At 54.1% G+C, this 18,191-nt stretch overlaps 1 protein-coding gene across 1 annotated transcript in view; it reads right to left on the reverse strand.

Moving 5' to 3' along the window:
• Positions 1-16,611, reverse strand: part of Coro2b (coronin 2B) — a 112,508-nt gene extending 95,897 nt beyond the window's left edge. Inside the window, exon 1 of the mRNA XM_021206182.1 lies at positions 16,220-16,611. Coding sequence (XP_021061841.1) covers positions 16,220-16,234 — 15 coding nt within the window. The 5' untranslated portion in view covers positions 16,235-16,611. The remainder of the gene's footprint in view (positions 1-16,219) is intronic.
• Between the last annotated feature and the right edge of the window lie 1,580 nt (positions 16,612-18,191).

Here is an 18,191-nt window from a genome sequence, read left to right on the forward strand (position 1 = left end):
TGTATGTGTGTGTGTGTGTGTGTGTGTGTGTGTGTGTGTGTGAGAGAGAGAGAGAGAGAGAGAGAGGAGCTGATGCAGGAGACAAGGACGTACAACCCTGAGACCCTGAGGATGTCCGGAGCCTTCCTTAGTGCAGACAGCGCAACAGGAACACATAACCCAGTTTGAAGAATCCTCAAGAGAGGAGAGGTGGTGGCGGGCGAGGCTAATGACCGGCTCTATGGGCCACAGGTCAGCAAACCCAGGCAACTGATGCAGGGATCCCTCTGCAGTAATGCCCAGCCCCCAAATGTTCAGGATGCCCTGCATGCCATTCGGCAGCAGAGTTCTTAGTCCCGCTCTGTCAGCAACGTTCATGCATCTCTTGATGGCACCTCTTTCCACAGCTCTCTGCCCTGGCTTGGACCCTCATAGCTCAGCATGGCTGCTGGGCTCAGGCCTCGGCCTTATCCTCCTCCCCACAGCTCTCAGTCAGTCAGTAGCTAGAGGCAGAGAGAGTGCTTTCTCCTCAGCCTCCCTTCTGACCCAGGGGCCAAGCTATGTCTGCGGCAGGCCAGGTCTCCCCAGCCTGCCACTCTGAGTCAGCATCTTCAGAATCCTCCATGCTCCGCCCTTCTCTGCCTTCCACTCTTGTCCAGGCTGCTCGCCATGCCGGCCCTTGCCTGGCTGGGTGTTTCTTAATGTCATTTACTTCCAACGGATGGGGTGTTTATTTGTGCTCTATGCAGGATCCCCACCCTCCCGGGCCCGTCCTGAGGGCAGGGAGCTCTTCTGTTTTGATCAGAGTGTAGATGTGTCCCACTTTTCTAGAACATTTGCTGGCCCAACACACCCTTAATGAGAGACGCTGCGGACTCCACTGAGCTGCTTGGCTGCATCTTCTCTCTTTCCTGCTGTGTGGTGATGCACAGCTGAACAGGCCACTCCCCCGACCTGGTCTCCATCAGCCTCCCATCCCAGCCCCCACAGCTCCTCAGTCACATTCATTCATACTCAAGCATGTGTCCCTTTCCCAGAACCTGAGCAGGCTTCCTGGGTCCCGCTCAGCCCTCATTCACACACCTTCTTCTGTCTGTTTGCCTGCCCGCTTCCCAAAACAGAGTTCTGCTTCCTTAAAAGCTAGGCAAATCTGTTCCCTCCTTGTCCTCTGAGCCAGAGTGATGGGTGGCATACAGCAGGTGCTTACTGGTTGTAGGTTTGTGTTTAGCCTTGATTGCTTGAAGGAAATTAACTGTGATTAACTATATTAGGGATAAAACCTATCCCGGGGCCAGGGATATCAGGCTAGTCATGGGACTGAGAATAGGATGTCAGTCCGGGAGGGTCCCAGAGACACCAGGGCTGGCAGAGGCAGCTCTGCCCCCTCTTGTGAGTGGCAGCCGAGCTGACCACTATCCAGCTTGGCATGTAGCCCCAGGCTTTCACATCTGAAGATTTGCATGTCCCGCTGTCAGGACGAATTGCTACCTTACTCCTTGGTGCCTGCAACTCCCTGGGGAAGTAAACCGGACACCGAATCTCCTTCCTGGGAGGAAATCCTGCCAGCATTCTCAGGGACAAGGGACATTAAGGCCTAGCTAAAGGAGGAAGGGGCCCTTTGTCCCAGCCACGGAGGCAGGGTAGTGCCTGTATCAAGCGGGCACACCTTCTGCTCCGACCCCATAGGCTCACCTGGGCCGTGGACTTCCCACTCAGCCCTTTTCCTGGCTTTAAACCTTGCATATGGTGCCTTGGCACCGTGCAACCATTCTTCCACATGCCTGACCACACCAGACTCCTTCAGTCCCTCTGAACACTCTCAAGGAGCAGACAGGACTGTAGCGATAACGCCTTCCTTTCAAAATTGGAATTAAAGGTCCGGTGAGGTTAGATAAGTTGCCTATGGTCACACAGCATGACAGAGGCAGATCCCATAATAGGAGGCAGGCTGAGATTCCTCTTACTGTTTGAAGTTCGGGAAAGGCTTGATGGAGTCAGGAAGGATGAGAGGACCCCTGGTCTCTTTGGCATTCTCTCTCCTTCCTCCAGAAGTTTAGGCTCCACCCCGCCTGCGACTTCTCACCGAGACACCAGAAGCTGGCTTTCCCTGTGGCTTCTGTCCTGGAGGATATGTTCAATAAACAGAGCTACTTTCTCATCTTCCTGTAAACATTTCAGGCAACACAAACAAACAGCTCTGCTTTTGATCTGCTGCAGCTAACTCAGAAACAGGGCGTCACTCCCATGAAGAACTTCCCACCCCCAGCTCTGCAGAGCCCCCAGGGCCTTGGGGGACAGAGGATGGCAGGAAACTGCCCTTCCTGCTGAGGCTGCTCATGGGGGCGGGGCGTAACCTGCAGTGAGCCGGAGTCCAGAGTTCTGCCCAGGTCAGAGGCACTCCTAACCACCACCCATCCAGGAGGACTAGTCTGCTCTGTCACTACTGCCCAAGACTGTACTTCAGGGAGGTCAGGTACCCCACTGAAAAGCACCATCCGCAGAGTAGGCTCTATCTGGGACCCCGAGCTGTGTGGAGAGCCAAAGTCCCCAGGAGCGGCCCCCACCAGCCCCTTTCGTTTATTTATTCCAGTGTTTGTAGGGCACATTGTTCTTGGATCTGGAATATTCGGGGGCTCCAGTTACCGACGGGATTCTGGTTTTCAAATGGTTATTTCCTATGCTGCCATCCAGCCCCACCCAGCATCCCACCCACAGGACTCTGCTCCAGCATCCTAGAAGCTTAGATCCTCCTTTTTCTCCCTGGCTGGTGCTCAGAAGTGTCACTCTCACCAGCTAACCTTCCTTGGTCACTGTCCTCCAGTGCCTCGCCCTTCTCCCCTCCTCCCTGTGGCTCTCAGTCCCAATCGCCCAGGAACCACTCCTAGGTGTGTTCTTTCATCTCATTGTCCCTAAGTGAGCCAATTGCAATGCCTGTGTTATCAGCTCTCTAAGGGCCAGAACCAGACCTGGCTGCTCCGGAAGGGATCTCTAAGAAACACACTGCCACCTAGGACAGCTCCCTGAGCGCCTCAGTGCTCTTTAGGAATGCCAAGAGCCGACCAACTACAGAACAGATTGCAAAACTCACAACAACTTCTAGACGGTCACGGGTCACAGAAGAACAGTGAATCAGGCCACATCCAGGGTTCAGGTTCACAAGCCAGCCCCAGAAACAGGAGGTCAGACCTAGCCAGATGAGCCCCAGCTGAATTTGCACTTCCAAAGTCCTAGTGCAGACCCCAGGCCTGGTCCCCTATCCCCACATCTGGGCTGTCTGTAACACAAACCAGCATCCTAGAGTAGGTAGCTTTATGAGAGCCAGGGAACATTTTGCATCTGTCTATGCTTTCACATATATGTAAAATATATGTAGTATGACCTACTGCACAAACCCTGGGTGTACAGAGATGGAACGGTGGGTGCTTATACACACATTCACTCCCGTAACCACTACCACTCCAGAAGGTTCTTGTGTATGACCTCACACTGGCGGGTACCACCGAGAACGAGATAGAATTTTATCAGAGAAGAGCTCTGTTGATGAATGAAGGAGACAGAGGGCACAGCCAGGCAAGGCCCTGACTGGGAGGATCCTTCCCCATATAGCATGGGTACCAGGCTACCTAAGGTGCAGCAACAAGCCCAGGCCATGGGGCAGGTGGGCAACGGGACTTGAACGCTGTCCTTCTACGGGAAGTCTCCTGAGGTCCTCCCAGACGAGGAAGGATGAGAAGGATAAGGGTGTGCTTGGTGGAGAACGCACTCAGAGAGGCAGACTTCTGGGTCTGGGAATTCAGGGCAGGGAGGAAGATAAACAAAGGCCACATCAGGACAGCCGCAGGGCTCAGTCACTCCTGAACCCAGTCACACCAGGAGATATTATCCCGAGACAGCTGAGTCTTGGGGGGGAGGGGACCCAAGGTCACACAGGAAGTGAGGGCAGGATTCAGGCAGGGGCCTCTGGATCCCACACAACCTTGTTACTGTTCCCTGGCCATGTCTTCCTAGGAGGAGATGGGCCTTACCCGGTTTCCCCTGTATCTGAAGTCTAGGATGAAGGGCAGGGCAGTGTCGTGAGTGAAGTGGCCTGCTGGGTGCTATCCTTAGGAAACAGGGAAGGTGCTGGGTGTGTCTGCTTCTTCTTTGTCTCCAGGGCAACACAGGTGGAGGCAGGCTCTCCAAAAGTGCACACAGGGTCAAGGCTCACTTCACTTAAACTCTCTGTAAGGCTCAGCATCCAAAGTCTCGTGGCTCCTCCCAGCCTCTCTGCTGTGGCTCAACCTCCCTGCTCATCTCCAGTAGCTCCCAGCTCTTGTGTGGCCCACACTGAACTAAATGTGTGCCCTTCCCCACTGTGGCTCACACTCCTTCTGGAATGGTTTTCTTGCCCCTCACCTGTCCTCACCTGAGCATCCTAAAGACAGAGCCAGGTTACACACACACACACACACACACACACACACACACACACACACACACACAGTGTTCCAGCCCACTCCTCAGAGCACCACAGCTCCCCTTCCCCAGCTCCCCTGCATCTGGCCTGCTCTCCCTACAGAGACACAATGCTTTGGTTTAACCCTGCCCTGTTTCCCCAGGGCAGCTGGGAGCCTAGCTCACAAATCTTCATAGTTGTGACTCTCTGTGTTTGCACCAGGGCTGGGGCTGGAAGGTGGCCAGTGCAGAGCTGGCCAGAGAAGCTGGCTGTGCCTCTTCACTTCAGACCTGCTCAGTCGTGGACGCCAGAGCTCACCCTGCTTCGTTTTCCCTTCAAGAACCTCTCCTGACTTTTCAGTCCTTAGGGGCTTCATTCTGAAGGCCAGGCCTAGAAAATGTCAACTGCTGAAAGGTTACCCCTCCAAGGGACCAGCTAAAGGCCTAGAGGGGCCTGGGGATGTCGCTCAGTTGGTAGTGAGCTTGCCTAAGATGAACAAGGTTCTGGGTTTGATCCCAGCGTCGTGCTTCGACAAGAACAAGAAATCACTACACATCAGCGCACAGGTACAGCCCAGGGCTGGGGAGGCAGGTGCAGGAGGATTAGGAATTCAAGGTTACTCCGGGGATACAGGGATGCGGAGTAAATTCAAGGCTAATCTGGGCTAGATGAAAGAAGCCCGGCTTTAAAGCAACAACTAAAGGTCCCAAAGGGGCTGGACTCTAAAGCGGGCCTAAGCTGGAGGCTTGAAAAGGCACATCAAGAAAAGAAAGGCCAGGGTCCCAGTTATGTCTATCATCCACAGCCTGGCTGGGGGGTCCTCAAAGCTTCTGTTGTTGCCTGAGGTTATGCAGATAGCATCCCCCGGGGCCAATTCCTTCTTTAGCTTTCCCTGCTATGAAAACCAGCGTGTTCATAGTTTGGTGCCTGGAGACTCAGTTTCCCCAACTGAAAAATGTGGGTCACAGCAGAGTTTTGGGGTGCATGAAGTAGGGGCCATGCCATGTACCGTGGAGGGGCAGGCCTCTGGGAACCTTCCTTCCCGCTCCTTTACTGAAAGCCAAGGTCCACACCGTCCCAGCTCCATGCTGCTCCAGCAAGATGGCCCTCCCTGGCCCCACAGCTTTGTTTACTGCTCCGGAGTACCCGTTCCTCCCCCTCACCCACCTTCTCTTTCTCTCCCTCAGGCCAGAGTTTCAGCCATAACTTGGCTGAGAATCTCCTCAGGCTGGTGCTAGGGGCTGGCCAGAGGAAAGCTCTTAGCAACCCAGGCTCCCAACCCAGGGCCTCAATGCATAAAGGAGGGAGGGCTGGCCAGAGCCCAGCATGCCAGGAAGAGGTTTCCAACAGGGGCTGCAGAGGCCACAGCGGCAGCCTGGCAGGCCTCCATCATCCCAGGCTGCTGGTGGAGAAAAGATCAGTGATTGCTCCTCCTATCTCTGCCACCGCTGGAACCAGGAAGCACACACGGTACTCTTGACTGGTTCCCTGGGGAACCAATCCTCTCCACTCAGAGGCCCCTTCCAATTGGGCCTGAGCTCTCTAAGTCTTCCCAAGATTCCAGAACTTCCCACCCTCAAACTGCTAGTATCAGGCCAGTACAAGAAGCTGGGAAGCCCCCGCTTGACTGCACCTCACTAACTGGGGGGACAGGAACCCCCATCCCACAGAGCGACGTCCTTCCCAGTCCCTCTCAGCCAGAGCTTCTGGGTCTCTATTGATTCCTTGGCAAACAGGGGCCGTGGGGGCGGGGGCACATCCCTACACATCTTCAGTGCTCCTCTGGCTCCTGCAGGTCCTGAGAACTAAGCCCCGTCCGGCAGCATCTGGCCGGTATCTTGGGTTTGCTCACGCCTTGTTCCAGAGATCCTCATACACCCCTGCTAAAGAGCTTGGCCCTTGGACAGATGTCGTGGGAGGAATAAGCCTGGAGCCTCTCTGCAGGCTCACAATTAAGTCGAGGAGGCAGAGAACAGACCCGGAAATCATCAGAATTCGGCTGGGGATGCAGTCTAGTGGGTAGAGCACTTGCCTAGCAACCACAAAGCCTCAATTCCCAGCACCGTGTAAGCCAGGAACGGGAGTAGATGCCTGTAATCCTGACATTCAGGAGTTGGAGGCAGAAGAGCCAAGAGTCTACAGTCATCATCAGCTACTTATCAGTTTGAGGCTGACCCTGAAACCATGTAAAAAAAAAAAATCAGTAGCACATACATCACACATGTTGGGCTCTACCTGCTGGCTGGGATGCCAGCCATCCCCAAGCTCCAAGGACAGAGAAATTACTGTGCCCTAGGATCCTGGAAGAAAGGGCTAGCTCAGATCTCAAAGTAACCTCAATCTATAGAAACTTGGGTCTGTTCTCAGAAATCACAAAGACTATGATAGGAAGGTAGACACAGGATTTTTAGAAGACAGGTAGAGGACAACGAAGTTATCAGATGACCTCTCGGGTCTTCAGAACCCCACAAGCCTGACGACTTTCACTGGGGATTTCTGCAAAGAGGCCTTTCGTGTGGCGGCAGAGCAGCAGGAGCAGAGCCCTCTGGAGTGCGTCCATCTCCGCCCATCTTCACCAACATCTTTCCGTGTCCTGGCCATCCTGCCAGCTTCTAGATCCCAAAGCCGCGAGTTCAGAAAGAAAATTCAAGGCATTTAATTGGCTTGTCGGGGTTAAGCTTGTTAAGCTAGCAAGGGTATTCCTTCTCAGGAACCCCAAGGCAAAGCAGGCCGGCGCCCCAGGGATCAGGGTGTGTCCGTAGCAAGGTTCCTTCCTGTTCAGGTTACCTATGGTGACCTGTACTGATGGGCAGGACTGATGGGCAGGATCAGGCTCTGGGACCATGTGGGACATCCCCCTTTTGTGAGGTGCCATATCGGGGATTCAGGTTTTGTTTTTTGTTTGTTTGTTTGTTTGGTTGGTTGGTTTTGGTTTTTCGAGACAGGGTTTCTCTATGTAGCCCTGGCTGTCCTGGAACTCACTCTGTAGACCAGGCTGGCCTCAAACTCAGAAATCTGCCTGCCTCTGCCTCCCAAGTGCTGGGATTAAAGGCGTGCACCACCACTGCCCGGCTCCAGGAGTTCAGTTCTTTATCTGGTTAAATTTTAAAATCAAAGCAGCATGTGTGTGTGTGTGTGTGTGTGTGTGTGTGTGTGTGTGTGTGTGTGTGGTGTCTTCCTGAGGTGATCTCCACCTGCTTTTCTGAGATGGTCTCTCACCAAGCCTGAAGCTCACCCATTAGGCTAGTCTGACTGGCCAGCAAGCTCCAGATCTCCCCGCCTCTCTCGGTCCAGCCCTAGGATTATAGCACATGTAGCCACACCTGGCTTTTTACTTGGGTTTTGGACGGCTCAACTCAGGTGCCCATGCTTACGCAAGCACTCCACTGATGGAGTCATCTCTCCACAGACCCAAAGACCACTGTTGTTCCCCGGTGCATCCCAAGCACACTGAAACGGCACACATCAACCAGAGAGAAAGAACAGCAACTTCTCATCTGTACGGAGCAGCAACAGGGGCTGTTTGGAAGAGCTTCCTTTCCGCCCACAGATTATGAATCAATTCTGGTCGGGACTGCAGTAGGGGAACATGAGCTAGTTATTGAATGAGACTGCATAGCTCTGCAGACAGCGAGATACTGGCACGGGAGGGGGCAGGGCGTGGACACAAAGAAGACAACACAGTAGATCATCTCCTCCTATGGCATCTATGAAGTACCCAATATCTATATGGCTTAAATGTTTACAGTGAGAGGGGATGTTGTAAGAGAACAGGTGCTCAGAGATGCTCGGGACCCAGCCCAACAGGCAAAGAACAGACCAAAGATGACAAGGCCTGAGCCTTCTGTCTCCAGCTCTCTCCTCTGGCTATGGGCTTTGTTGCCTTGCCTGACAGTAGTTAAACCGAACGCCCTGGAGTCAGGCTGAGCGGAGAGCAGAGGACTTGCTGTGCACCCTTAGCTAGCTCTCTTCCTTCACTCGCCTCCATTTCTGAGACTGGTTTCCCATAGTCACAGGCCTCAGAGGTTTCCATAAAGGCTGATACACTAATAATGTAAACTACTGTTTTGCAGTGCTAGGGATAGAACCTAGGCCCTGCCATTGCTGGGTAAATGCTCTATCAGTGAGCCACACTCTCAGCCCCTCTGAAAATACTTATAGTGTGGGTGGGGGTGATAATTCAGTCTGTAAGATGCTTGCCTTGGAAGCATAAAGACTTGGGTTGGATCTCAGCATGGTGGCATATTGCAATCTCAGGCCTCAGAAGGAGGACTGGGAGGGGCACTGGGCCTTGCTGGCCAGACAACTCTCTGAATCAGTGGGTTCCAGGCCATGTGCGTTCTCTCTCTCTCTCTCTTTCTGACTTTTCCTTTCTATCTCTTTGTCTCTCTGTCTCTCCCTCTCTGTGTCTCTCTCTGTCTCTGTCTCTCTCTCTGTTCTGTCTCTCTCTCTCTCTCTCTCTCTCACACACACACACACACACACACACACACGATACACTCTAAGCATTTGGAAGCTTTAGCTACCTCTCTTTTTTTTTTTTTTTTTAAAGATTTTATTTATTTTATGTAAGTACATTGTAGCTGTCTTCAGACACTCCAGAAGAGGGCGTTAGATCTTGTTATGGATGGTTGTGAGCCACCATGTGGTTGCTGGGATTTGAACTCTGGACCTTCGGAAGAGCAGTCGGGTGCTCTTACCCATTGAGCCACCTCACCAGCCCCTAGCTACCTCTCTTGCTGTTGCTCTTGAAGATGGAACTCTACACCAGTGAGTGAGAGGCTGAGAGCCGCCTCCTAACTCAGCAGCCCTTAAGATCAAATGAAAAGGACAAGCAGAACCCGCACCATTCCTAACCCTCAAATGATGCTGTGGGGCCCACAGTTTCGGGGAGCTTGACCCTATGAACCAGGCTTCCCTGGAGTTAGCCCTGAGCACGGGTCCCGGAACCTTCCTCAGTGGGGATGTTTGTCCCTTTGTCTCTGTGCAGCCAGGGCACCTGGGGTGTGGGCCCTTGTCCTCACAGGTCCCTGTGCATTTAAGCCTGGGGCATGCACGCTGTGGTTGTTTAGCGCCTCCCTTCCCGATGCTCCAGCTGTGGGGCAGTGGCCTTCCAACACCTGCGCACAGTTCCCCACTGGAACACTTTAAAGTCCAAAGCCCAACCTAGACAGTAAGAAAAGCCCCAGGATGGCCAATTGCCATGCCTGAGCTCGCTGGAGATGGAAGGCAGGCATCTCTCGGCCAGAGCCAGCTTGCCTTTTTCCAGAGCTCATCTGGAAACAAATGACCTCACTGTGCCGCCTGGGGCCAGAGTGACCACTGCCCTCCTAGAAATCCAGGAAAGCTCTGGGGACAGGCCAGGGTGACTGACCGTGCCATGTCCACTTCCCTTAGCCAGGTTGGGGTCATTCTCCCTTTGCCGACTCTCGGGCCAGGGGAGGGAAGGAAGCCACGGTTAGGAGGCCCACATCCGGGTCAGCCTCCACTCTGCCTGACTGCGCTACCTTCCGCAGGTCACTTGGATTTTGAGTGCTGGATTCTTCATTCATAGCATCCTGCAGCACAGCATCTGGGGCATTAAATGAGAAGACACCCACATTCCACATTCCTCCTGTGGTGTGCAGGCAAAATCCCCTGATCTCTCACTGTGTCTCTCCATCAGTCCTAGGGGACCCCTGTTTCACCTGTTACCTCCTCGCCATCTTTAACACACCTGGAGTCACTTCCTGACCTGTCAGGGGTCAGCCCCTACTAGAAGGATCGAGGCGGAGTGGAGGCTGGTCCAGGCCCCCGAAGCTACTGATTTCACAAGATACTCATTGATTTCCTTCCTTCTTGTATTAAAACTCACGGCCAGGTAAGTGACGTAAGTACTTCACACCAACAGGCTCCTCCAGAGCTAGCAATAATCCCTATAAATGTTGCTGTTATCAATCCCAACTACTCGACGGGGAAGCACATTCAGAGAGATCAGGCAGCGTGCCTAAGAACACAGAGCAAGTAAATGAGAGCAAGCTATGACCTCAAGACCTGCCTTCTGCCGTGGGTACCTTCCTTCACCAGGAACTAGAAGAGAAGCCTGCTTTCAGTTGGGTTTGGACCAGAGTCTTCCATTTCTCAGTGTCAGGGGAATGGAGGTGAGTCTGCAGGTGTCACTTGCTGTTATAACCAGCCTGGCAGCATTGTCCGAGTAGCCTCCTATCAGACACCATGCGCTGGACAAGATGTCTTTTGTCCTTAGAACAGAAGATACATTCACTTCCCAGTTCTGCAAGGTACACACTTTTTCCCACCGTGGTGATGGCCAATGTTGAAAGATGGCGACTAGGAAGAGGAGATTGGAAAGGCTGAGTTTCCAAGTCAGCATCGGGGCTTGCATTCGCCTCTGACCCACATCAGCTCTGTGACTAGGGTGTGGTGACCTCTCCACCCACAAGGCTCTGTTTACTCATCGTTAACCAAGAGGGCTCTCCAGGGTGAGATGGCCTAAGGATTCAGGGCTGTGGCTCAAGCACGCACTCTGTAAACTGAGTCCCCAGCAAACCCCCGCAGCCCCCGTGCTTCCTTAATTAATTAGAAGGAAGGACCAGGCCAGAAACTGATTACAAAGTCCCTCCAGGGGCCCCTGCAGGGGTGAGGGAAAGAAGGAAGAACCAGTGGCAGCTCCCCTCCCCCACTCTTTCATGCCCCCAAGCAGCTGGTGCCACTCCAGACCCACAAAGGGAGGCTCATTCTAAACAGCCCCTTCTCATGTGGCAGCCACTGGCTTTGCATCTGCCCTGCCCTGGCAGGGCCTGCCTGCCTTGTGCCAGCTGCTCCCAGCTGCCCTGGCTGCAGGCTACTCTGGAGCTGGGGCCTGGGTCCCCAGAGGCCACCTAGTAAGCTTAGGGCACTGTAGTTACTCTACAGAAGGGGGAAGGAGCAGGGCCAGGCACACAGGGAGTCCACACATTGCCTCATCTCCTGGACCGCCTAAGAGCTCTGGGAGCCAAGCAGATGCAAATCAGTCACTGGCTGCCCTTGTGCCAGGAGCCGAGACTCTGCTGGCAATGGTGGCTCCAGCGGTGCTGGCTGGGGCTGTGTCTGCCCAAGAGCTGTGGAAAAACTCACTCCATCCCTGAGCCTCCAGGCCTCAGGCTGCCAGGCCAGGGGTCCTGCCAGCAGCTGGGCTCCTAACTGGCAAGTTCTGCACTACTTTACAGTCCTTCCCACACGATTCTAAGAGTGACCTCAGGTGCCAGGGGTTGAGGTCTCCCATGAGAGGGCACAGGGCCTCTGGGCCTAACAGGAACAAAGAACTAATGACTTTTCTAGAAAATGAGCTATGGCAGAGATGGGAAGGAAGACAGAGAGAAGGAAGGAGCCTGCATCTATTGAGTGCTTACAGCATGCAGGCAGGAAGGAGCCTGCATCTATTGAGTGCTTATGGCATGCAGGCAGGAAGGAGCCTGCATCTATTGAGTGCTTATGGCATGCAGGCAGGACTGTCTGCTCCTGACTGCCACCTGTGCAGCCGTGAGTTCTAACTTGGGACTCTGTCTCATCTCTTCTGTCCCTGCTCCTCTAAGGTCCTGGAGGGCATGGACTGTGTCTCCTGTAGTCTATGTCCCTGGTAACTAGCCACGGGCTAGTCTAGGTAGGTGTTCCGGGGATGAGGGCTGAGTGAATGCTGAACGACTGAGCCACATGCCTTCCTGCACCAGAGTACCAGGAAGCAGGACAAGAGGCAAGAGGAGGCACGGGAGGAGGGCTGTAGGATGGAGAGCGGGTTTCCTCTGGCAGTTCAGGGCCACTAGACCAGGCTTGTGACCTTTAGCCAACCTCCCTTCCTAGTCAGAGGAGGAGGAAAGGGAAGAACTAGATGGGCTATAGGGATCCAGGTTAGACTATGGGTTTGAACTCCTTCACCGTCCTGACAGTGACACTTCACATTATTTAGCCTTTGTGCATGCATGCACGCGCGTGCATACACACACACACACACACACACACACACACTGGATGAGGAGGTGATCCAGCAGAGGGGAATCCAGATCCCAGCAGCACAGAAAGCTAAGGGTGGAGGGTTACTAGAATCCTGAACACTACCATTCAAGGCTGCCTGAGGTCCCTTTGAAGAGTAACTCCATGAGGAAGGAGGCCATTCAGAATCTCAAAGACTGGCTTTCAGCCCTCCAGCCCCAGACTGATCAATGGCTGGAGCAGGTCATGACCTGTGCTCCCAGGATCTCGGATCCCTCATTTTCCAAGGAAAAGCGTCGCTAACATTCTGCTCGCCGCTGGTGGCCCCCCCATGCCCAGGAGGCACCTGATCTTTGCCGGACACTGTTTCCTGGGCAGAGCCATGCTGTCCACAGCCCCTTCCCTTTCAGCCAGGTGCTCCCGTAAGCAGGCTGAGGCTGTGATTAAGGCAAGAGGCAGACAGCTGGCCTACAGAGAAGGCCACAGACATGGTGACAATGTCACCCCCTTTCCTGGAGTCACTGTTCAGATAGGAGGTGGCTGCCATAGAGAGTCACCTCTGCCCACACACTCACCCCTAGGTGCTCCTCATGTTCAACTGGTTCCTGCCACTCGGGGCACATCTCCAAGTTAGCCTCAGAGCCTGGAAAGCTCACTACCTCGCCCAGTGGTTCTCAGCCTCCCTAACGCTGTGGTCCTTTAGTACGGTTCCTCGTGTTGTGGTTGACCCTCAGCCATACAATTATTTCCAATACTACTTCACAACTGTAATTTTGCTACTGTTAGGAATCGTACTGTAAATATCGGCTATGAGTCTCCAGAGGGGTCGCCACCCACAGGCTGAGAACCACTGCTCTAACTCCACAAAAAGGAGACTAGGCCCAGCCAGTGTAAGGGACCTCTTCCCAGACCTACAAGCCCCATCCCTAGTCATATCTCAATCAAGAGGCAGGCAAGAGATCAGCATGCCGCCTCCATAACATCTGGACTTTTCCTCCAGCTCATGAACTTGTACTTCGCACACGGTTCTGATTCCTTTTACGCTCTGATCTACCTGACAGCGGTTCAGATGCTGGGAGGTAGGGAGGCAACACCAGCACTGGAGGGTCAGGGACTGGATCCAGATAGAACACCAGGAAAGGCAGGCATGAGAACCGAGCATAAAAGCGGGCTGGAGCGTCGGTCACCAAGAAGTAGCTCTGGGCTTTCCTAGAGGACCAGTTTTGTAGAAGAGGCTGAGGCGTGGCCTCGACCAGGTATTTCCAGGCCGGGAAGCTGCATTGGGTCTTTCCCTCCACTGTCCCCCAACCCCTTCCATAAAGGAATTAGGTTTGCTTGGTAAATCACATTCAAAAGAGATGCACGCATATCCTAAGAAAGGTGCCCTAATATGTCACCAGGCTACAGAGTCACAGCATGGCTGTGTGGCTGTTGACACTTAGGGCAGATGTCCCTTCACAGCTCCTGAGGCATTTGTGGCTCCCCATGAGGAAGGGGTTGGGAAACATTGAAAGGCAGGGTGGTCAGTGGGAAACTGGGGCTCAGCTCCAGCTGATCCTCAGGCAACTTCCTGTCTGCTTTGTCTTCTTTATTTTGCCAAAGTCCCTCTGAGAGCTCAGAGCCTGTGACCTCCACCAAGCACTGGCCCAGAGGATTCTGTCAGGGGACACAGAGGGACACCATGACTCTTCCTCTGGAGCAAGATGACCAGAGGTTCATCACCAGTCACTCTCTCCCCTACAGTGACCCCATCTCCCACATTCTTTGTGGGTTCTCCTTTTTGGTCTATGAGTAACAGGACTACCCCCCCCCATGACAGTCCCCAAGTATACCTTGTTAGAGCAGAAGACATGCCTCATTGGAAGCAGCTCTTGGCCAAAACCCGAGGAGAGAAATGACTGGCCTAAGGTCATACAGCCAGTTAGTGGCCAGCCTAGGACACCTAGAGGCCATGTCTTCTAACTCTCCGGGCAATGGAAGACCCTTGTTCAGTAGGGACTCCCTGTGCCTTACAGGAATGGGGTTGTGCCATGCAGGCCTGGCATAGAGAGAAAAGACAGGGTTAAAGTGGGGATTTTATTTAATCCTCTGATCTGGCTTAAGCCAAAGCCACCTTGGTTTGAGCAGGAGACAAGAGACACAAGGAAGGGCTTGTTGGGGGCTGGGCAGGGAGGTGTCGAGTGTTAGAAAATAATCCTTGTGTACCTAAGGGAAGGTCTGACAGTGGGCCCCATTTCTACCATCTCACCATCCTAGGCCCCCAGACAGTGTCCCTCTGCTGTGGAAGCCCCACACTCATACAGACAGATGTCTCAGCTGGAGACTGAGACAGACTTGAGGGTAAATCCTAATCCTGCCTTATGTAACCTTAGCTATGTGACCTTAGGCAAGTCACCTCACCTCTCTGAAACTCGGCTTTTTCCTCAGTTAAATAGAGTTCACATTCAAGGTAGAAAAGTTGCCTGAATCTGTGTGCATAAACAGGAAAGGTTGCGGGGTCAGTCCTTGCAAGGTCATCTCCATCCTTAACACTTATGCCCCCACCTGCCTGCAGCTTTGGCATTTATAATCTCCATAACAACACATCTCTACCTAGCTGCAGTTATGTTCATTTAAAAACACTAAGTACCCTGTCACTTGCTAGAACTAGCTTGACAAAGTACCCCAGACCCAGGCAGTACGCCCCCAGCCCTCAGGTTCACATTCTCATAAAGGTCCCAAGTCCCAGAACTCAGGGCAGTGACAAGGTCTGAAGTGAAGTCCAAGCAGGACTGAGCAAGTCGCTGGGGCAAGGAGCTTATTAGGCGGATCTGGAATGGACCGCCCAGCCTTTCTGTATGGCTTTGACCACAGCAGGCTGCCTGGCCTGCTTGGCTTCCACCTCCCCAGCTGTAAGAGCCAGCGGAGCATCTGGGAAAGATGGAGTCTGGCCTAAGGTGCATAGACTGCCAAATCCACGGCTAAGGCCAATGCTAAGGTGTGAGGTCGGCACTCCAACAGAACCTGGAAAGAGTACAGTTCATACTCTTCACTTGTCTTTCCCACCGCTACTATGGCTCATGTTATCCCATTGCAGAGAGGGAAACAGAAGCCCAAAGTAGGCCTAGCCCTTCTCAGTGGAGAGGCTCAAATCTGCCTTGGCCCTGGGCTTATCCCACTGCCCCAACGAGCTTTCCTCTTAACTCCATTCTTCCTTTGGCAGGGAAGAATCCCCAAAAAGTTCTTCAACAAACACGGGCTCCTGTGACAAGTCCAAGAACCTCTTCCAACCTGGGGTCGGCCAGGATGCCTACCTTCTCTTCTCTGTCACACTCCCTGCCCATCCCACCCCGATGCAGTAGAACCTTCCCTGTCTCTGGCAGCCCCTCAGGGATCTGGCAGCGCCTCTACAGAGTAGCTTTGGAGTCAGGCCCAGGCTTCTGGGGTAAATGGCAAAGACAGGCAGGTGGGGTTCAGTTCCCTTGTGTGTCTGACTAGCATGGCCAGCCCATCCCTGCATCATCAGTATGGATCCCTCAGTCCTCACGGCGCGTGACACTGAGGGACAGACACCCAGAGCGCCAGCCAGCCCGAAGCAGCTTTCCAGGGGTTAAAATTGCAGCACCTTCCACAAGAGTTAAAAATGCAGTCCCGGGACGCACAGTGATGTGGTCTACACCGTCCAGGATAGCTGCGAAGGAGCATCCCCTCCCGGCATCCCGTAGTCCCCGGGGGCCGAGCGACTCCTGGGAGCTAGAGCGCGCGCGCGCGCGCGCGGTCCCTTCCTGAGCCCCTCAGTCCCTGCCCGGGGGGCTGTAGCACCCGCAGGTCCCCAGCGTGGCGACGATTTGCGCTGCTTACCTTTGTGACAGTCATACAGAAAGCGGGCGGCGGGGCTGGGCGCGGGCGGCGGCAGGCGGCTGGGCCGGGCTGGGGACCGCGCGCTCGGGAGGCCGCTGGCTGATGTCAGCCGCGGCCGAGCATCTATAATAGATGAGGCCGCCGCGCCGCAGGAAGGCGAGGCAGGAAGAAAGGCGGGCGGCGGGCCGCGCGGGGGGCGGGGAGGACCGACCGGGGACTCGCTACAAAGAGGAGGCGGAGGCAGAGGCGGGAGCGCAGTCCGGGCGCCTGTCGGTCCCCAGCCCCGCGCGTCCAGGCGCGGCCCCCTCGGGCTCCTGGCACCTGCGGCCGGGGCCGTGGGCGGGGACCCGGCCTTCGGTGCCGCGTTGGCTCCGGGCGCCCGGTGAAGTCACAAGCTGGACGGGCGCGGCGCGCGGCCGGAGATGCCTTCCCAGGGCTGGTCGCCCCCTGGAGGTTCCCAAAGTCCACCCGCTACGGGTCCCGCAGCTGCCACACGAGTTCAGGGTGGCCAGGAGGGCTCGTGGAAGCACTCCTTTGCATCTCAGTGATGAGCTCGTCTAAGACCAACGTGGTCCATGTTACATTGGAAGTGGCAGGACCTGAGTGGAAAGTATTTGGACAGAGGGGCATAGGGCCCAGTTGGCTCTTGGCTCGCCCGACTCGCCCAGAGGCTCTCGGTGGCAAGCTTCTTAGAGGTCCCCTTTGCAGATCCAGTGTTCTATAGTTATAGGGACACAGGGGGAGCTCTCTGTAAGAGAGCTAGGGCCGACCCTCCTCAAGAGTGTTCACATCACTGGGGAGATGACAGGTGCAAATCCCAGCCAGGTTACCTGCACCCCGTAGCAGCTGCAGGAATTTCAAGTACAATTGCCTGAATATGGCCAGGAGAGTACCTGGGCAAAACCGGTTTGGACAGATAAGGAGCCGCTGCAGCCACGGAGAAGGGAGGAGGGAACGAGGTATTTGGAGCATATCTCTCTCTCTCTCTCTCTCTCTCTCTCTCTCTCTCTCTCTCGGCTCTGAAGTGTGCCACCTGCTCTCAGAGTTTCTTCACTGCAGTCCAGTGGATCAACCAGACCCTGGCCATATATGAGCACCTGCCCCGGATGCCCCGGAGGAAGGTGCGGGAACAGGGAGGTAGGATGCCTGCCCCACTCCACAGCTGTATTTCTAGAACAGTACTACAGTCACACAGTGACAACTACTATACAGTGCTTTGGCATAGGTCCCGATATCTTTATTTACAGATTGTTTTGTTTTGCTTTGCTTTAGTTTTTGTTGGTGATTTTTTTTTGGGGGGGATCCCTAAGAATGAGAAGATTTGGTGGGGAGACATACCTGGTCCAACACAGTGAGAGAGCCAGGACTTGTGTCTGTGAGCTACAGAGTTCCTCCACAGCTGCTGCCATCTTTGAACCTCTTCTGCATCTTGGGAGGGGTATAAACACCTGTCAGTCTCCAGGGGCCTTGCAGCAACTTTACTAGGCCTCTAGGGAGAACAGATGTAGCTTCAGGCCTCAGGCATTGGCTCTGTGCCAGACCCCTCCTAGGTATAGTCATGAGAGGCCTCAAGTCTTTTACTGCCTCACCCCCTGCCCCAGAAATGCCAGCTTCATTCTCTGAACCCCATCCTTACCTGATATCCAACCACAGATCTGTACACTTAGTACACTTAGTTCTCTGGGTTGTCTCCACATGTTGGGACGGTATGGCAGGGAGCTAGCTGGCCCTTGGTACAACGACTCTGTCTCAACAATAACAAAACTAAAGGCAAAGAATATTTGAGAAAGATACCCATTGTGGACTTCTGGCCATCACAAGCATGCACATAGAACACACACACACACACACACACACACACACACACACACACACACACATTGCATCTCAATGATAGAGTACTTGCTGAGTATGCACAAGGCTCCAGGAAATGTTTAATGTCACCAAGAACAAATCAAGGACGGTGTATGGA

Source organism: Mus pahari, chromosome 10 (genome assembly GCF_900095145.1).
Source record: "Mus pahari chromosome 10, PAHARI_EIJ_v1.1, whole genome shotgun sequence".
Lineage (NCBI taxonomy): Eukaryota > Metazoa > Chordata > Mammalia > Rodentia > Muridae > Mus > Mus pahari.